The 18,837-nt window shown below is 35.9% G+C and overlaps 1 protein-coding gene across 2 annotated transcripts; it reads right to left on the bottom strand.

Moving 5' to 3' along the window:
* Positions 1-547: 547 nt before the first annotated feature.
* On the bottom strand, positions 548-17,054 carry LOC121296769 (PRELI domain-containing protein 2-like). 2 transcript variants are annotated; one of them, XM_041222538.1, is made up of 7 exons: positions 16,679-17,054; positions 12,666-12,723; positions 11,065-11,138; positions 9,746-9,906; positions 4,650-4,755; positions 2,715-2,749; positions 548-843 (listed from the first exon to the last, which is right to left on the bottom strand). In XM_041222538.1, the coding sequence occupies exons 1-7, from the start codon at positions 16,751-16,753 to the stop codon at positions 837-839; spliced, it is 516 nt and encodes a 171-aa protein (XP_041078472.1). In that variant the 5' UTR covers positions 16,754-17,054; the 3' UTR covers positions 548-836. The 2 variants fall into 2 exon arrangements, with proteins under 2 accessions (XP_041078472.1, XP_041078471.1); XM_041222537.1 differs by lacking the exon at positions 2,715-2,749 and having other exon boundaries at positions 16,679-17,021.
* Positions 17,055-18,837: the final 1,783 nt, after the last annotated feature.

The following is an 18,837-nucleotide window of genomic DNA, read 5'->3' as shown; positions in this document are numbered from 1 at the left end:
ATCCACCAAAAAAGCTCAAATGACCATTCGATGTAGAGCTATAATTACAGCCCTCTCTGCAACTGAGTTAGTAACAAAAGCAGTTTCAGAGGAGAAAAAGGCCAGTTAGTAACCCCGGTAAATCATTAGCACAGACAGCTACTGGGAATGACAGAGACCACAACTAATATTTACATATCAAACAGGTAAGAACACTAATATTAAAAATTAAGATGTTATCATTTTTCCTTTAAAGATGTCGCACGTACATTATTCACTTCTGCTTCGATAGCATACACAAACTGAACTGTGCACAAAGAAACATTGTATGATTACTAATGGTAGTGTTAATATATATATATATATATATATATATATATATATATATAATATATATATATCTATATTACACCAATATGCCAAATTATTATTGCAATAGTCAAAACCTTATCGTATCAGAATCTACAATGACTATTGTAAATTTAGTGTTCATGTCAGGATCCATTTAACAAAATAGTAAAACTCTTGACCAATTTTGGTTTACAAGGTTGAACAAGGATTGATAAACATTTGACATTGTAATACTTACTGTATATGCATGCGTGACCATAAATAAAAACGGATCCTGTACAAGTTATCCTGAGGAAACAGCATATGTGTAAGATATATTGAAACACAGTGAATTGCAGCTGTCCATTTCAAATGTTCTTGTCTGACAGGTATCATCCTATTCTGTAAAAAGCCACATTCTCTTCTTACTGCTGCTATTGCTGGTAAGCAGAAGATATCCATCCAACAGGAATGCTGTTACAAGAAGGGACGGCCGCATCTTTGTTCCAGAATGGTCTCCATTATATTCACACTCTGCAAGACAGAAGCAATAAGTCACTGACAACACTTTAAATTTCAGGAGTCAATCTGCTCCAAAGGTCATTCTGACTAGGCAGTGCATCTGCTCTGTGTTAATGAAATGCAGTATAGACATTGAAGGACTTACTGAAAAAAAGGTAAAATTTGCTTTACCAGGTGATGCTATGCAAAAAACAGAAATGGCAATAAAGGGAAACTAACACTTCTCAAAAGGGGAATGATTACAGCGACAATATTCAAATTTGTTATGTAGTCATCATGCATATTGTATGCAGGAGGTAATTATATATTTTTTAATAGCATAACCAACATCGGATAAGAGCTCAAACAAAAGTGTGTCATGTTATACATCAGAAATCTTTTTATAGTCATTAAAAAATACTATAGATGTGAAAGTCACTAACTATAACTACTGTCAGTTTGTTTGCTCGTGGTTTTTCATCTCAGGTTAAAACAGGAGTATTCACTTTGACAAACAATTCCACTAAACATGAAAGCACTGTATAAAAAAAAAAAAAAAAAAAAAAAAAAAAAAAAAAAAAAAACTAAATCATTTAAAAATGTACTGCTGATTATGCTTAAGGGATGAGTGATCTCTTTCATTTGAGTTTTTCTTTTGGCATTAAGACAAAACCACGATATAAAAAATGAACAATAAAAGGGATTAAAGGTTATTAGAGGGCAGGTTGAATCATCACAGGGTATCTTAAGCAAAGAATGATGAAATCAATAAAAATAATAATTAAAAAATATCATCAACCTGCTTTCTTTCAAATAAAGTTGAAACATTGCCACACTTTCCAGTGGGACTAAGCTTAAGGGAGCTTAATTTACATTAGCTATGTGACAAAGATGCATTTAAAATGCAGAACATCTTCTCATCCTATTAATTTGTCCACCTCCATAGCAGTATTCCTTAAAAGATTTTATGAATGGCCCAAACTGTAAATGAGCTTTAGTGGAGATCTTTACAACCCAATTATACTCCACAACAGCCCCTGATAGCATGCTACAGGGAATCAAATATACGATACTACATACCCAGCCCCCTGACAGCATGCCTCAGGGAATCAAATATACAATACTACATACCCAGCCCCCTGATAGCATGCTACAGGGAATCAAATATACAATACTACATACCCAGCCCCCTGATAGCATGCTACAAGGAATCAAATATACAATACTACACACCCAGCTCCCTGATACCATGCTACAAGGAATCAAATATACAATACTGCATACCCAGCCTCCTGACAGCATGCAACAGGGAATCAAATATAAAATACTACATACCCAGCCCCCTGATAGCATGCTACAGGGAATCGTATATACAATACTACATACCCAGCCCCCTGATAGCATGCTACAGGGAGTCAAATATACAATACTACATACCCAGCCCCCTGATAGCATGCTACAAGGAATCAAATATACAATACTACACACCCAGCTCCCCGATACCATGCTACAGGGAATCAAATATACAATACTACATACCCAGCCCCCTGATAGCATGCTGCAGGGAATCGAATATACAATACTTCATACCCAGCCCCGACAGCATGCTACAAGGAATCAAATATACAATACTACATACCCAGCCTCCTGACAGCATGCAACAGGGAATCAAATATACAATACTACATACCCAGCCCCCTGATAGCATGCTACAGGGAATCGAATATACAATACTACATACCCAGCCCCCTGATATCATACTACAGGGAATCAAATATACAATACTACATACCCAGCCCCCTGATAGCATGCTACAGGGAGTCAAATATACAATACTACATTCCCAACCTTCAAAAAATTAAGTTTGGATCATTAGATTAGAACAGAAGAAAAAAAATATTCACCTTCCCATGGCACAGAATACCCCCAGTGATATTGTCTGACAAATTAAAAAAAAAAATAACCAATTGAAACTTGAGAGCTAAGGCACAATTATCTTCAATCGTATCACAAGGACAGCTAGTGCAGTTTAAATTACATTACTTTGCTTCCTATCCTGTGAAGAGTGTCTAGCACATTTAAATTGAATAAAACAAATAGCCACAATCCCAAAAGGAGTCTGGTTTTGTAAGCTACATTATTTCAGAACAAAATAGCTGCAACAGTTATCAAGACAATACCCCACAATCACTATAAATGCCATGCTTATATCTAAAAAGCTCACATTTCTGAAAACAACGACCTACACAAGCAGCTCTGCACTGGGAACTGAAATATCTAATGCTAACTCTAATTCCAACTCTATCCTTAAGTAATAACATGAGGTTTACGTGTGCCTTTTTGTAGTTCAACAAGCAAACAAAAACTGAAACTTAACTTTAAACAGTTACAAACATGTAAATAATGCTGCAAAATGAAGGAGAAAAAAAAAAACATTCTGGTTCTCTTATTAGATTCCACATAACAGGAGGTGGCAACAAAAAATCTATAGTATATACAATCTATATAAAAATCACTACACAACATTTCCAGCAAGTTGGGCACTGTTTAAGTGAAAGATGGGCACTGTTTAAGTGAAAGATGGGCATTGTTTAAGTGAAAGATGGGCACTGTTTAAGCGAGGCACTTCAGAATGATGTGCTTGCCTTTTTTCTGTCCCATGAAATTCTGACTCGCTCTAATCCAACACAACAGGTTTTATGGGGAGCCATCTGGGTTCTAGCGAATACGAACATCCAATTTTTGATTCCGAATACATGTCAAAAAATATCTGTTTGAATATTTGGATATTTGTCCCAGCACTACCATTAACTATTAATAGCAATTCATCCTTTTGGTTGTTCACCAATATGGATCATAGATACAGACGATCATATGAACTTGTGTTAAGTATTTAAAAATGGTCCAAGTAGGAATGCCGCTGCGGGACAGCGTCGCTTTCACTTGTGTAGACATGAATAACTTTCACATGGCCTAATTAAACTGCTTTTAAACACACTGAGCTCTCAATCTACAGAGCAGTAAACAGGTTTGAAAACAGACAGGCTAAACAGAAGTGCCCCAGTGCATATTAGTCATTATTAACAAGTTTTAAGATTACAGGGGTGTACATGTCAATTTTTTATTTTATTTTTTTTTAAAAGCAAAGCAGTTTTTCTTTACTTGCAACTATGCTTATTGCAGTATGTTTACTTTTACATAACATAAACACTCTTATTCTGGGACTAGCAAATAAAATTCTCAACTGAACATGGCCTAGACTGTATAAATACATAACCACTTCCTTAAGAACAAGTTGGTGGTTTTGCGAATGCACACAAAGCATCCCCACTAGCATAATTTAAGAGCAGTGTCATATCAGATCGAATAGTTTGCAAACATGAAAAAGACTGTATGACTCATCCATCCAGAGTTTAAAAACAAGGTGACACTGAAACGAACAAAGTTCACTGGACACCACCTGCAATGAAACTTGAGAGAATCGTAGAATACAACTGTACCAACTATTTAGATGCTACGTCAAAGCAGGTAGTCTATTTGATTGATATGGCCAGATGTTCAAACAATGTGACAAGGAAAGGATACATTTTTACTGGACAACACAAGTAATGGATTTCAAGTAAGAAAATCAAAGAACGCAGCTGTATACCAAACATTAAGACAACAACTCAACATGCACAGGTCTCCAAGCAGCTGTCATTTTTAAATTCACATGACCATGGGATATTTTGCTTACTAGTGATTGCATTAGTCTTGCATAAAGAAAGGATTTCTGTTATTTTTTACTTGGACAAGTTTCCTCATGATTCATTTCAGCATAATCCCGATCAGCTGCTTACCTTTTTGACTCCTTTGTTAAAAAACGCTTCAGCAAATACTTCACACAACCGGTTCAGTTTCCCTGCACCTGTGACAACGATGCTCCCTTTCTGATGGAATTCAGTCCTGTAAAAAAGTAAATCACATACAGTGTGTATAATTATATATGTGCATGACAAAGAAGCAAGACTGCTGACTGGCCCTTTAAAATCCAAGTATCAAAGCTGTTCAAGTGCAAAATGACACTTGTGTTTATAACAAGATACTTTAATCTTGTGGGTGCATGTTAAATGAACCACTGTTCACTGAACATGAGAGTTCACTGGGAGCCCCTATCCCCACTTGGTGTTATTGACAATATTTTCTGGAGGGGTAAGAGCACCCAAAGCAGAATGTATCTCTTTATTGGCATTTGGCTCTTTGAATGCCAGTTTGTGATGTTTTGGAAAGGATATTGCACTACAAGTAAAACCGGTTTGTTTAAGCGGGGTTAGGTGGACAGCACGTTGACTCACAACGTGCTGTATGGCATTGAGGTTGGATGAGAATTTTTAATTCTCAGTTATCTCCATCATGTTAAATCAAGTCTTAACTTAAATACACATTTTTACTTCTTAACTTTTTAAGAAATAAAGCATTAGATGACTGCAAGAAACACAAAAATCAATTAAAAAAAATTAATATCATAACTAATCAAGACTAAACAAATATCCCGACATTCAAGAACAGACTGATCCAACTCGAAATGGAAGGGGGTGTTCTGCTGTTTGGCCTCAGAGGAATGTTTTTAACAAGTTGTTGTGAATGCTATTAAGACAGCTTATGTAAGCCAGCCTGTATTAACACACAAGGCTGGGTTTTCCATGTCGCCTTATTAAGTTGTACTTATAATGCCCTTCACTCAAGATAAATATCCGTTTAAGAGATGCATTAGGAAAACAAATGTAATAAGAGCTGAAGGACCACATGAAACAAGTATGAAGCATGAACACAGCATCACTTTTTTTTTTTTACCTTAATAATTGAGAGAAGTCACTCTAGCTTTCCAGCAAAGTGTGAAATCTGTCCCATGGTTTTCTGAACATCACCAGGGAATGCATAAGACAAGCTAGCTAATGAAGGATTCAGGAGGTACTTAGAACGGACTGCTAAGAACATTCACTGCAATCAAATGCATTCAGAATTAGGTCTCTTATATTTCCTCCTTCACAATCTGTTAAAAAAAAAAAAAAAACTATGCACAGAATGCAATATAACAAATTGTATATCTTAAAAGCCGCACTTAAGTCAAAGTGGAAACACATGCTGATAATTACATGTAACTTCAGTTGTTTGCAATGAGAAGGCTTTATTGATTCGTGTTTGGCATCTTTTCAATGCTTAAGTTTTGTATTCAATAACACATTTCGAGGGCATTATGAAAGTATGCATCATACAATAACCTGTCAAAGGACATAAAGTCTACTACAGTACACCGCAGCTGCTAAATGAAAGCATGTGCTCTCACAATATAATCCTTAATGCATAAAGGTATGTATTTAACACTCCAGCAGCACCCCTAGCACTGAATTCAATAATGTGTTGCATGCATATCAAACTTCATAATCCATCAAACAATTTCAAAAGCTGAGGCTTTGTGACTAGAGCCCAATATTAGATCTCCCAGACATTTAATACATTTCTCTATTCACATATGGTAAATTACACAAGTTTAAGGGATCTCATAATATTAATATCAGTGTACGAACAGGGTGTAGATTTTGCAAAAGGATGTCAGCTCTAACAATATTACCAAAATGATCTACAATAATTTGCTTCCAAATCTTAATCTTACCAGTATTAAACAGTACATGCAATATGTGGTCTTAAAATATTGTCATACAACAAGGCACAGTACGTATATAGGAGGACCAGAAGTATGCGTGTATGCTTACTTTTTTTGTTTGTTTTTTTGTTTTTTTTTGCCTGACCAGCTGTGTTTAATCTTTGGCAAATTACAGCACAAACACAGCACCATTAATATACTGTAGTACTATGAGATTCTATCACCTCAAAACACCATTAATATACTGTAGTACTATGAGAGTCTATCACCTCAAAACACCATTAATATACTGTAGTACTATGAGATTCTATCACCTCAAAACACCATTAATATACTGTAGTACTATGAGATTCTATCACCTCAAAACACCATTAATACACTGTAGTACTATGAGATTCTATCACCTCAAAACACCATTAATACACTGTAGTACTATGAGATTCTATCACCTCAAAACACCATTAATATACTGTAGTACTATGAGATTCTATCACCTCAAAACACCATTAATATACTGTAGTACTATGAGCTTCTATCACCTCAAAACACCATTAATATACTGTAGTACTATGAGCTTCTATCACCTCAAAACACCATTAATATACTGTAGTACTATGAGATTCTGCCACCTCAGAGCAGCCTCTGCATGGCCCATTGGCAACTTTACTGTTGCTGTCTTTTTAAACAACCAGAAAATTACAGCCTTTTACACGAGCCATTTGAGAGTTAACAATATAAGGATAGCTTTTCCTTTGAAAATGATTCCCTGGTTATGCTTCACACATTGATGAACGCTCCTGTTAGTGTGCACTAATAAAACTGCACATCTGCATGGAGGGGGGGTTTGGCAAGCAGAATCTAACACACAAAACCAAAATATCATGCATGATGCTCACCCTGCAACGTTAGATGAATACAAAACGTTCCAATGTGGTCCATTCACACCAAAGGCAGGAAAACGTGACACCAAGCTATGCAATCAAAACCATACATCTTTTGGATCAGAGGTGATTTTTATATATGAAAAGGAAGCAGAATGCATACAGAAAACAGATTCTACCAGAATTTATTATATGCTGAATATGGAGCTAAATTTCCATCTAGAGGTAACTAAAATTAATTAAGTATGCTGAAAACAGGCAGATGCAGATTTATTTTATCTGTGCGTTTAAAGCAATTGACAGCTTACTTCCAGCGTGTTACTTTAATTCAATTTTCGGTTTTATACTTGGTCCCTTAGCTATTGTTAGCAATGCCCTTTAACTTTAACACGCATGCCTATTTTTCAATCTCAGGAATACATGCGGCAGTATGCAGGCTGTTCTTCCAGCTTGTCATTGCAGAGGATTTGTCTGCCTGCATACCAAAAAAGATCAGAAAGACAAAGGGTTCATGAAGATTATTGATCAAAAATCAATTCCTACAGTACAAAGACAGCCAGCCTGCATCATGAGGGTGACTATGTTACCTCAGGAAGTCTATTAATGAAAGCAGTCTGCATAAATATTGAATAGTTTCAAGGAGCTGATTTCTCTTCATCATCCGCTTGCTGCAAGTCTAATAAGTGTCTAATAACTGCAGAGGCTTTTCTATTTTTATGTTCATGCTTTTCAGTGATTGAAGAGCAGCTCTCTAGCTAAAAGTAGGACCTTTGAGCACCGAGTAATGGTCAAAATGGCTACAGTTTAACGCACCTCAACTAACGTATCATGAATCATTATCTCAGAGAACTGGCCTTCATAACTGCAGCATCAACACCACACACAAGCACTAGAGATTATGAAATGACTGAAGCATAGTGCAATTTAGACATCCTAGCTAAATCTCAGCTGGGGTTCCTGTTTGTCAACTGCTTGAGTTGGCCCATAACTATTAAGACATCATTGTGCATCACTGGCTACAGCTGAATTGTAATTATATACAAAAGCTTCAACAAAAAAATTAAGGTTGGACAAAAGCACATGCCCTGCACCCAAGTCCTTGTTTGCTCATAAAAAAATCAGGTACCAATAAACTTCTCTGAACTGCTTTCAAGGGAAACTATACCTACAATCCATTGTCCTAAAATGTAATTTTCTTTATTGTTAAGTATCATATTATAGGTGTGCTGCATGATCCTTGCTGTTTCTGCTTTGATTATTAGCCAAGCATACTATTGCAGCAACAACTGCTGCCAAAAACATTTTTTATTTATTCAAAAAAGAAATCTTGAGTAGTTATTACAGCAATTACTTTTGGAATAATTAGTAAGAATGGCAAATAACACGTTAAGCAAAAAAACAAACGGAGAACCTTACAGAACACACATAATAACATAATAATGAGTAAGACATGAAGTATTAGAAATATGCAGATTACACCAAATATCCTTTTAAGCATTCCTGTTTTTCCTCTCTGGTCCCAGCCTCTTCTCTCCCAGAACTAACTGTAGTTGTGGGTGCTTGATTGTTAAAGTAGCACATCTCAACAAGGCACAAACAAGCCTGCAGTCTAGGGAAGTGAACTTCCCAAGCAGTGCTTCTTGGTACACTGCTCTTGATCAATAGACGATTGCAAATCAAACACACAAGTATCAAACTAGACTCAGCGGTAGGCTTGTGTGTAAGGAATTAAAATGACTTCTCATGTTGGAAAACACATGGCTTTCAATTCAGGGGGACCCTTTTATTAAACTGATGGCAAGCCTTCGTCATGTGGGGATGGATCCATCACAATACATTGAAAACTGAATACGAAAAAGTCGCAGGCTTCCTAGGAGTTTCACATTGGGGACTTACCCAATGTAACAAATGTTCATGGAATGCCCCTTGGATCAACACTGCAGGTGAAGGAAATAACTGAGGTACAGGGGTTTAAACTATTCAATTAACACCTAAAGATAACTGCTTTTATTGATCACACTACTGACTGGTTATACAGTTATGATTCAGCCTGTCAGTGGGAAGACATTTCCCTGGGCAACATCATATCTGACAGGCACAGCTCAGTGGGCCAACTTTTAATTAACACTCTAAAAGAGACATGCAATTGTTTTAATCCCAACAGAGGCAGCAGCCCGGTACACTTCGGCTTTTCATGATTCTTGCCATTGTTTTTTTTTTTTTTCAAAGAACTTGTGATGTTTCCATAACTTTTTATGCCAGCATAGTCCTTTTTTTTATTAAAATGACAAATCCTATTTTGCTTGTACAGTACTGGATAACAATAATAAAAGTGAAATGTTACGATGCTTGAATAATATGGATGCACCACTGATTCAAGCTATGAAGAGAACAGCAACACACAGCGCACCAGTTTGGGTTTTCGACACTCTGCTTGAAGACCGACACTTCATGAAAAGTGGAGTACTGGGCCCAGGTGAGGCAGCGACTTTTGATATTCAGAATTCTTTGTTTCATATCCAGCCAGGACTCCTCTTCTATAAGGACATCGTTAACATTCAAGAAGTTGATCTGCAAGCAATCAAATTATTTACAGTATAAACAAGAGACAGTTATTACATGTACATGATTGTAGATAGTCTGTGGATGTGACTATGTAGTTATATATATATATATATATATATATATATATATGGAGAGAGAGAGAGAGAGAGAAAATAAATGACAAAGAAGCTGATATTTTAGTCCACAGTAAACATAAAGGGGTCATAGATACACTGACACTGCCATAGGACATTGCAACCTGTAAAAGCACAGGTAAATTGTGCAACTATATTGGTAAAGATAAAATTGAACTTGCAAATAAAGAAAATAAATATTCAGTCTTGTAAGGATGGCAACCTTGTATATGGTTTATTTTGCATAAAATGTAATAAAGTAAAACCTGTAGGAGAGACAGGTACATCATTATAAAAAAGAATACAGAACCATTTATCAAATATATTTTTTTAAAAAGAAAAAGAACCAATAGTTCACCACTTAGACACACCATGGAGGAGCTAAAGTTTGTGGTTTTAGAAAAAAATGTAAATGTAATTAGATAATATACAATATAGAAGAATAAAAGAAAATAAATGGATCAATAAACTAGATACCATGATGCCTGAAGGTTTAAATAGAAAGGAACAGTAGATCGTTACATCATTAGCTACATATTGAATGACATCACAAAGACATTAGATTTAAGAGAGAAATAAATGTGTGATTACCATGGCATCAAAAAGCCTATAAATACCTCCAATGTTTGTTTTCAAACACACTTGCCCTTGACAAAGGTATGTTAAACATACCGAAATGTTGAGAAATTAGCTCTTTGAGCAAAAATTTGTGTGTGTGTGTGTATATGCATGTATGTGTGTATATATATATATATATATACACATACACACACATACACATATATATATATGAAGTTTGACATATGTGACTGCTGTGTACCAAAATGATCAACAAGAAAAAAAAAGAAAATGATATTTTAGATACTTAAAAGGTAGACTATCGATTATTCAACCTTTAAGTACCTAAAATATCTTTTTATTTTTTCATTTTATATATGGTTGGAATGAATAAAATGGCGTTTTAATGGTCTCTCTGGAGTGGAATATTGACACACAGAGAGAAAGACAGGGAGACAGTCAGTAAAAGAACAACAAACACGAGTTGACATACCTTTCTCAAGAACTTGGGAATCACATTGTTGCAAGTTGCTATCTTCCTTCTATAAATAATTCCTGAGACGTTGTCTACAGAAGCACGTAAATAAATGAGTGACTTTGAAAGGCGGTAAAACCTCAACTGAGGGTTAGAAATGCATGTTAATGGACACCATTAATATGGAAGATTAATGGTGTCCATTAACATGTAAATACTATTCATATGAATGGTTGAAAAATATTAAATATGTCTAAATATTGCAATAACATTTAAGAAATTATGTTACTGACGTGCACAACAGTATCAATACAAATATCAAATTTGACTAGTAACAACATATGGTACAGTTGGTGTATCACATCATCGGAGTGCTATTAAAGCATTTCTGCACATGTGACCACAACAGATCCCTTTTCAAATACTCCTTTCTGTTCGCTATGGGCTACTGTTGCTACATATATAACCCTTTAAACATTATTTGTGAAGCGGTCAAGTCCTTTCTGAACTCTCCTGTACACAACAACAGAAAGCACTGTTTACCCAGCAGAGGTTGTGTAGAATTCATAATGGCTAAACCAGGCCTATTCAGTGTGCTGAAATGAAAGTCACTGAGCTAAATTCCTGATATAAACTACAAACTGACCTAACTGAGGCACACCTGCACAGAGCAAGCTGTTAATCACTGGGAACCCAGACAGCTGGTCTGTGCCCACCGAAAATAAACAAACGTTCTCGCAGGAAGGAGATGTTGATGTGAATGTGGTTAAGACAGTAAATTATTAACTACAAAAACAAACAAAACAGGGTTTTGAGCTGTAACTGGCATAATAATCATCACATTATGTTGAACATGTACAGGGGAAGGGCCAGAGCAAACAACCGATAGTCCTTCGACCTTTAGACTTCTGCCATTTTACATTAGCTGTGCCTGCTTGTGAGAAACTAGCAGAGAATGTATACAAACAGCACTTAGTCTAAAGCAGGGTTTTTCAATTCAGGTCCTGGGGACCCACTGTGTCTTCTGGTTTTCATTCCAACAGCATTCTCGATTACTTCATTAAACCCTTCATTGAACTAATCATGTGCTTAATTAGATCTTTATAATTGTTCTCAGCTCCTAAGAATTTCCCAATTTCAAGTTACTTATAAAATTGTATAGTTAACTTGAAATCTCCAACTGTTTAAAAGCTGAAAACAATTGTAAGAGGTCTAATTAAGCTAAGGAATAGTTCAATTAAGGGTTTAGCGAAGTAACTGAGCACTCGGTTGCAATGAAAACAAGGAGACACAGTGTGTCCCCAAGACCAGGATTGGGAAAACCTGCTCTACAGGATGTACAAAACACAGTACATCAGGGGTGTCCAATCCTGGTCCTGGAGGGCCAGTGTCCCTCCTGGTTTTTGTTCCAAATGCACCCTAAATTACATAGTTGGACCAATTAAGTGCTTATTAGAAGCTTAATTGGTCCAATTAATTAATTGGAGACCCCTGCAGTATATTAGTGGGAAGAAATACCACAAAGTATAATTTTGGTATTTATTACATCCACTGAAGGAACAAAGGGTTTTATAATGGGGCACTGTTCACCAATCCAATAAAACATGTTAGATACAGACCTGTTTTTTCTTCTACAGTTTGAATTCCTGTTACATGTTCCTCAAGGGGAGTTGGATACTGCAATAGAAATGATGTGTGTTATAACAAGCTTAAAATGGAGTTGACGTTTTCTTTCATAAAACATCACATTATGTGATGTATCTCGGAAAGTTACAAAATGAGTCGGATGTGGTCGGACTACTTAAATGCTAAATAATTGAACAGTCTGTGCACTGCCAACATTGCTAAATAATTTATTTCTCAGACTGCGAAGCTTAATGTAATTCAACTGCCTTCCAACAGATGTGAAATGGCCAATTGAAGAATTAGAGCATCCGTACTCACAAACCATTTTGCAATACATGTGTGAATCCTAAAAAAAAACAAGCTGCCACTGCAGATTTGTTATTCTTTTAAACTGTGAATTTTAGTGCTCCAGAAAGGTTTGGGACGTTTGCACAGACCAGAGAAGCAAGGCAAATCCACTAATGCACTTCAATCCTGTCTTCAACATTCAGTCCTAGACCAGAGACTGTTGACTGCGTCAAGTTGAGCAGAAATGGACTGCAGTACACTAAGTGACTGAGACCACAAACACACTGTTGATACCTAAACTAGACTGAGAATGAACCCAGGCCTTCAGCAGTGAAGGATTAGTGCAAACGCACGGCACTGTCAAGCCAAAAAGTCTGTAGGCTCAGTTTACACTGCAATAGAGTTGGTACTGCCATGAGAATATTCATTCAAAATTCAGGTATTCTTTTTAATTTAGCTGTGCAGCACTGTATTACAGTAGAGGCAGGAAGTCATTGCGTAGCAGTCTGAGATATTTCTGTGAGCATTAATTGTAGGTACTGCATGCTATGGTTAATTAAACTCAAGACTAAAAGCTGGAGTTACTCAAACCACTATGCAATGGGAGTTTTAAATTAAAGTCTGAGATGAATATAATTGTACTCTATCAAAACACCTTCAAAATAAAAAACAAACATTCTTCAGTGCAGATTTTTTTTTTTTTTTAACATTGCACTTACTCCACAACCTGTATTGACATTTATATGTCAGTCTATATACATTACATTTGACATTTCTGACAAAGTCATTTTTACCTCTCAATACATTTCAAGCTTTGTTTGTTTGAATATTTGTCCCAGCAAAACATTAACGTTATAATCCGGGGAGACAGGAGACATATGTGTTTTATAGGTGACAGCTTGACAGATAGGGAGGCTGACACTTTATTAGGAACCCAGCGTGTCTACTAAACTGGAACTCCATACATGAATGCATTCGACAGTCATTCATTGTGTGTAACACTATCTGACCATAGGCCGTCTGCATGGCAGTACAGCTTTGGAATTATTAATCATGTCCATTCAAAACCCGATGCGGTGATATTGTCATGAGATTCCATAGACTGACCAATAGACTGTTTAGTTCCTTTCCCCCTGCTGGCACAGTATCGTTATTTTTTAATTGCATATTTATTAATTGCATATGATCGTAATATTAGAGGATTTTTTTCTTCATTAAATTTTAGAAACCAAACCGTTTATCCATGAAGAATAACAAATTATTTCCCCACGACTCTGTCGAGAACTGAAGAACTCTGGCGCCCCCATGTGGCACCTTTTATTATTTATTCAAATCTCTAATACAGATTATGAATTTAGATGTATTTCTACTCTACGCTTTATGCTTGGAGAATTTCAATTTACATTGTTAACATCAGAACAATTTGCATGTTTTTATATAATAATATTTCTGCAGGGGAAACAGCTTGGTATTTAGATGTGTGTTTTCTCTGGGGCTTTTTCAACTTAGTGATTAAGCACATAGCAAACTTTACATAGATTACACTTGGAAAGATACATTTGTCATATCAACATGACTTAATCTATACTACCAAAAATAGTCTGGTGCTCAGGCTGGGTTTGCTCATTAGGGTCACAGTTAGACTGAGATCTGGTCTAATTTCTGTACACAATGTGATCACAACAGCTCCCTTTTCAAATACTCCTTTCTGTTCCCTATGGGCTACTGTTGCTCTATCTATGACTCTTCAGACATTATTTATGAAGTGGTCAAGTCATTTTTTAACTGTCCTGTACACAACAACAGAAAGGACTGATTACCCAGCAGAGGTGCTGTAGAATTCGCAATGGCCAAACCAGCCTATTCAATCTGCTGAAATGAAAAACCTACAATGCAATTCCTGATATAAACAAAGTCTAGGAGCACTAGTGGAGAGCCTCTGACCTCCCAGAGTGGCACACCTGGTCAAGGGAACAGCCAGCAGCTCTGAGCTTGAAGACAGCAGCAGAGGCCCAGAGATGCAGCCAGTCCGATAAATATTTAGGACCAGCTCCCCAGACAAGGTCAACAGAAGAATCTTCAAAAATAACCAGAAAATGCAAAGTTTGATAGAGAAGTATTTAAAACTAAGTGTACTATCTACATTACAACAAATATTTTGACATGGCTGCATTTCTTCTATATTGCATTTGAATGTTGCAAAGAAAAGCTACTTATTTGCATTGTACAAAACCACACAGGTCCTGCAAATGAAGAATCTCTGGTACTCAAAATTCTCTAATAGTAACTTATTCACAAAAAAAAAAAAACTTTTGTATTCAAATAAACAACATATAATAATATCCTCATATCTTATTTTCTGCCGGCAATATTTTTGCCCCCCCCCCCCCCCCTAAAAAGTACCGACCGATTCTAAGGGATATATCTTTTTTTATAAAAAAAAGAATTCTCTCTTACTCTCTTATGCACTGTACAGAGGACAGTTACGATCAAAAGTGGCCTTCTAGCACAAAGATCGGTTTTACATCTATAATATACTGCACTAGTTATAATATATAAATCTGTTATTATTTATATGTTATTATTAATTTCTTAGCAGACGCCCTTATCCAGGGAGACTTCCAATTGTTACAAGACATCACATTATTTTTACATACAACTACCCACTCATACAGTTTGGTATTTACCGCAGCAGTCTAGGTAAAGTACCTTGCTCACGGGTACAGCAGCAGCGTCCCCAACCTGGGATTGAACCCACAACCCTCTTATGTTATGATTCTCAGCATTGCCGCTGTACTTTATGCATCCAGGGCAGGTCAAGCATCATTGTGTGTCCATCCCTGCGATCGCATCGGGCAGTTTGTGATGCCCGCTTGTGAATATTTTCTTTTGGGACGCGACGGTCGCATCAGGAAGCGTGTAGGTGTTGTGCCAGATAAAGCCTCCTCTTGGCAGTATTTGACGCATTAGGTGCCAAACAGTGTCTCTTAGCCGTGCTGGTCACTCCAGAAGGATTTTAATAATAAGTAATAATGTGCACTATATTGTTTAATACTGGGTATTTATATGTTCTGCTTTAGAAGATCGGAGAACACTGTACTGATTATTCGTGCATTTACTACTGTAGCGGAGTGGAACAGTGTCTCGATTTACCTTTGCAAAACTATTGAAATAAGACTGTTTTTAGCAGACAAGACTCAAAGATGGCGCGGACCGTGTTTTAACTTTGACCTTTACTCCCAAATTACTAGGAATCGTTATAGGAGAACATACTGAGCGGAAACATCTCTTTAGCCAAAATAAAAACATAATTAAATAATAATAATAATAATAATAATACATGCTAGATATCGTCAGTGAACTTGCTGTTTTAAAAATATAAATGTATATCATAAATAAGTAGCATTCCGTAATTTACTTCAGTGAGTGGGAGTAAGCTGGTACATATCCTTAAACTGGTTAAATATGCATAAATAATAATAATAATAATAATAATAATAATAATAATAATAATAATAATAATAATAATAATAATACCGTGGTTATTAAACAGTGAATTATTAAATACATAGTTCATTACCATGAATCCTACAAAACAGAAACAAAAAAATGAGCTAATGAACAAACATACTGTGTAGATGAGTTGGCTCAGGTCAACGTGACACAAATCACGTATTTAATATAATTAACTATACAAGTTAAACAAACAGCGACATACCTTATTTAAGTGTATATTTACAACGAGTTCAAATGGGTATTTGTACATCTTCTTTACTTCCACCGTGATTACCATGTTATTCAAGAACTTAAACGGAACTATTTTATTGTATATAAACTACTGCTTGCAACTTTGTTACAAAACTGCACAGTCGCGTTACCCTCCCCGTGTAGAGGAAGCATGCTCGTCAACTTTATTGAATAACTTTATTAGTGCGTTTGAGGAAAAAGAACCGAGTAAGTACGAGCAGTCAAATAAAAGCATAGTGAATTACTGTAGTGTGGGACAATAAAATAAACGACAGAAACATATGCATTGTTTTCATTTCCTAGGGCTTATTTGTAAGTTGCGTTTTACAAAAATAAATAATAAAATAGACACCCGTTTGTGTTGGTGCTACGGGAAACATTTGTGAACATACTTCCTGGTCGTACATGTAAATCTGTATTTTTTAATGAAATGCAGTACCACTATCATTTCTACTTGAAGTTTCTCATTTGCTGATTTGATGCCATTTCGGTTCGAGTAAGTAAGTATTGGATGTCATGTTACGTGTTTAGGGGCGTACTGGCAAAGTAGTTTTGACAAAGGAGCTGTATTCCTGTGGCGTGTAGTTAATTTCAAGCAGAGTATGAGGGTGCTGCTGTCCCTCTTTCCCGAGACAAGTGGAAGTCGATTAAAAAAATGTGCAGATTCCTAAAATAAATAAATAAAATAAAACACACTTATTGTGTGGTGTGCATGTAAACGCAATGACTTTATAGATTAGTGTCATGAAAAGCCCATTAATGAAGCAATCCTTAAGTGACCCTCCAGTTGTCTTTCAACGCCACCAGCAATTAAGTCTCTACATGTAATTCATTACTGTACACGTACAATTAAACAGCGTTACTATACAGAGCACCCTTTTTATTAAACCAATTCTCAGCTGATTACATTCGTTTACATTTCAATTACATCAACTGAGATATGCCAGGAGGCAACAAACCTCTTCTGTGTGTCGAGGGTTGTGAGAGGAACAGAAAACGACTTCTCAGTTAATGAAAAGAAGCTCTCAGGAACAGTAAGTGAAATAAAAATTACAGTGAAGGGAATACGCCTATCATGACGAGAATCCGGTTAGTCAATTGATTCACTGTAGGTCATTGTTTTATGCATTTTTAAATTGTCTTGCATCATTTCAGAATTACTGGTATTTGAGTATAAAATACAAACCTATTAATGCATTGTTTTATTCATCATCAGTGTTAGTCAAATCAAAATAAAATTTGCTCCACATTTGCTTTAAAATTTTTTTTTTTTTTTTTTTCTCCTGCGAAAAGTTTAATTTAATTGGGAATGGTCTTTCTTTGTCGAAAATGCCAGCATGCAGTAAGCTTTTCTTTATAAAAGCTTACCATAGTAAAATCTAATTTTAATAAAGGGTGTTTGGCATTGTAAGTCCCAGAGAGGTATGGCGAGCATACAGTATTAAAACAAAACATCGAAAAGCATGGCACACCATGACAAATGCATACTATAACCAGGGATGGGCAGTGTTGAAACTACATGGAATTGAAATACGTGTTCTCATTACATTTATATGTTTGTCATTTGTAATGCAAATGCTAAGGTATAAGTGTTTTGTATTGAAAATACACATACCTGAGTATTTTGTAGCTTTAAAATACTTAAAAATACATTGTTTGACATTGCTGCTGTGCCATTGGGACTTGCAGGATTTCAAATGCAAGCAACCTTTTTCTCTGTTGAAAATGCAGCAACATAGTTTTGTAAACATAGTTTTGTATACACAAATGTGTACTTTGTCTGTTCCCATATGGTTTGAATCTGAAAAAAGTAGGCTATTATGTGATATCTATCAAAATGTAGTGTCCAGTGTTAGTAATCGGGTCCCAGCTGAGCTACGCTCTGTTAGGTATTGGGTCCCCTGGTGGAAACAAGGACCCACTGCATGTTTGCTTTAATGTAGCTTGAAACCTGTTAACTGCTTCGCTTCGGCTATTGTCAAAATATATTTTTCTTAATGATCTATGAAAATCTTGGTTTGTTTTGTTGTAGGTATTTTGTAATTTCAAATTGCATTTTCCAAATACGATTGTATTTTGTATTGAAACAAAATACAGTGTTTCCAAAATAGTTTGTATTTTGTATTTGGA

This window comes from Polyodon spathula, chromosome 22, assembly GCF_017654505.1.
Source record: "Polyodon spathula isolate WHYD16114869_AA chromosome 22, ASM1765450v1, whole genome shotgun sequence".
NCBI classification, from domain to species: domain Eukaryota; kingdom Metazoa; phylum Chordata; class Actinopteri; order Acipenseriformes; family Polyodontidae; genus Polyodon; species Polyodon spathula.
The sequence above is the reverse complement of the archived record's forward strand: the minus strand, read 5'-3'. Positions and strand labels throughout refer to the sequence as shown.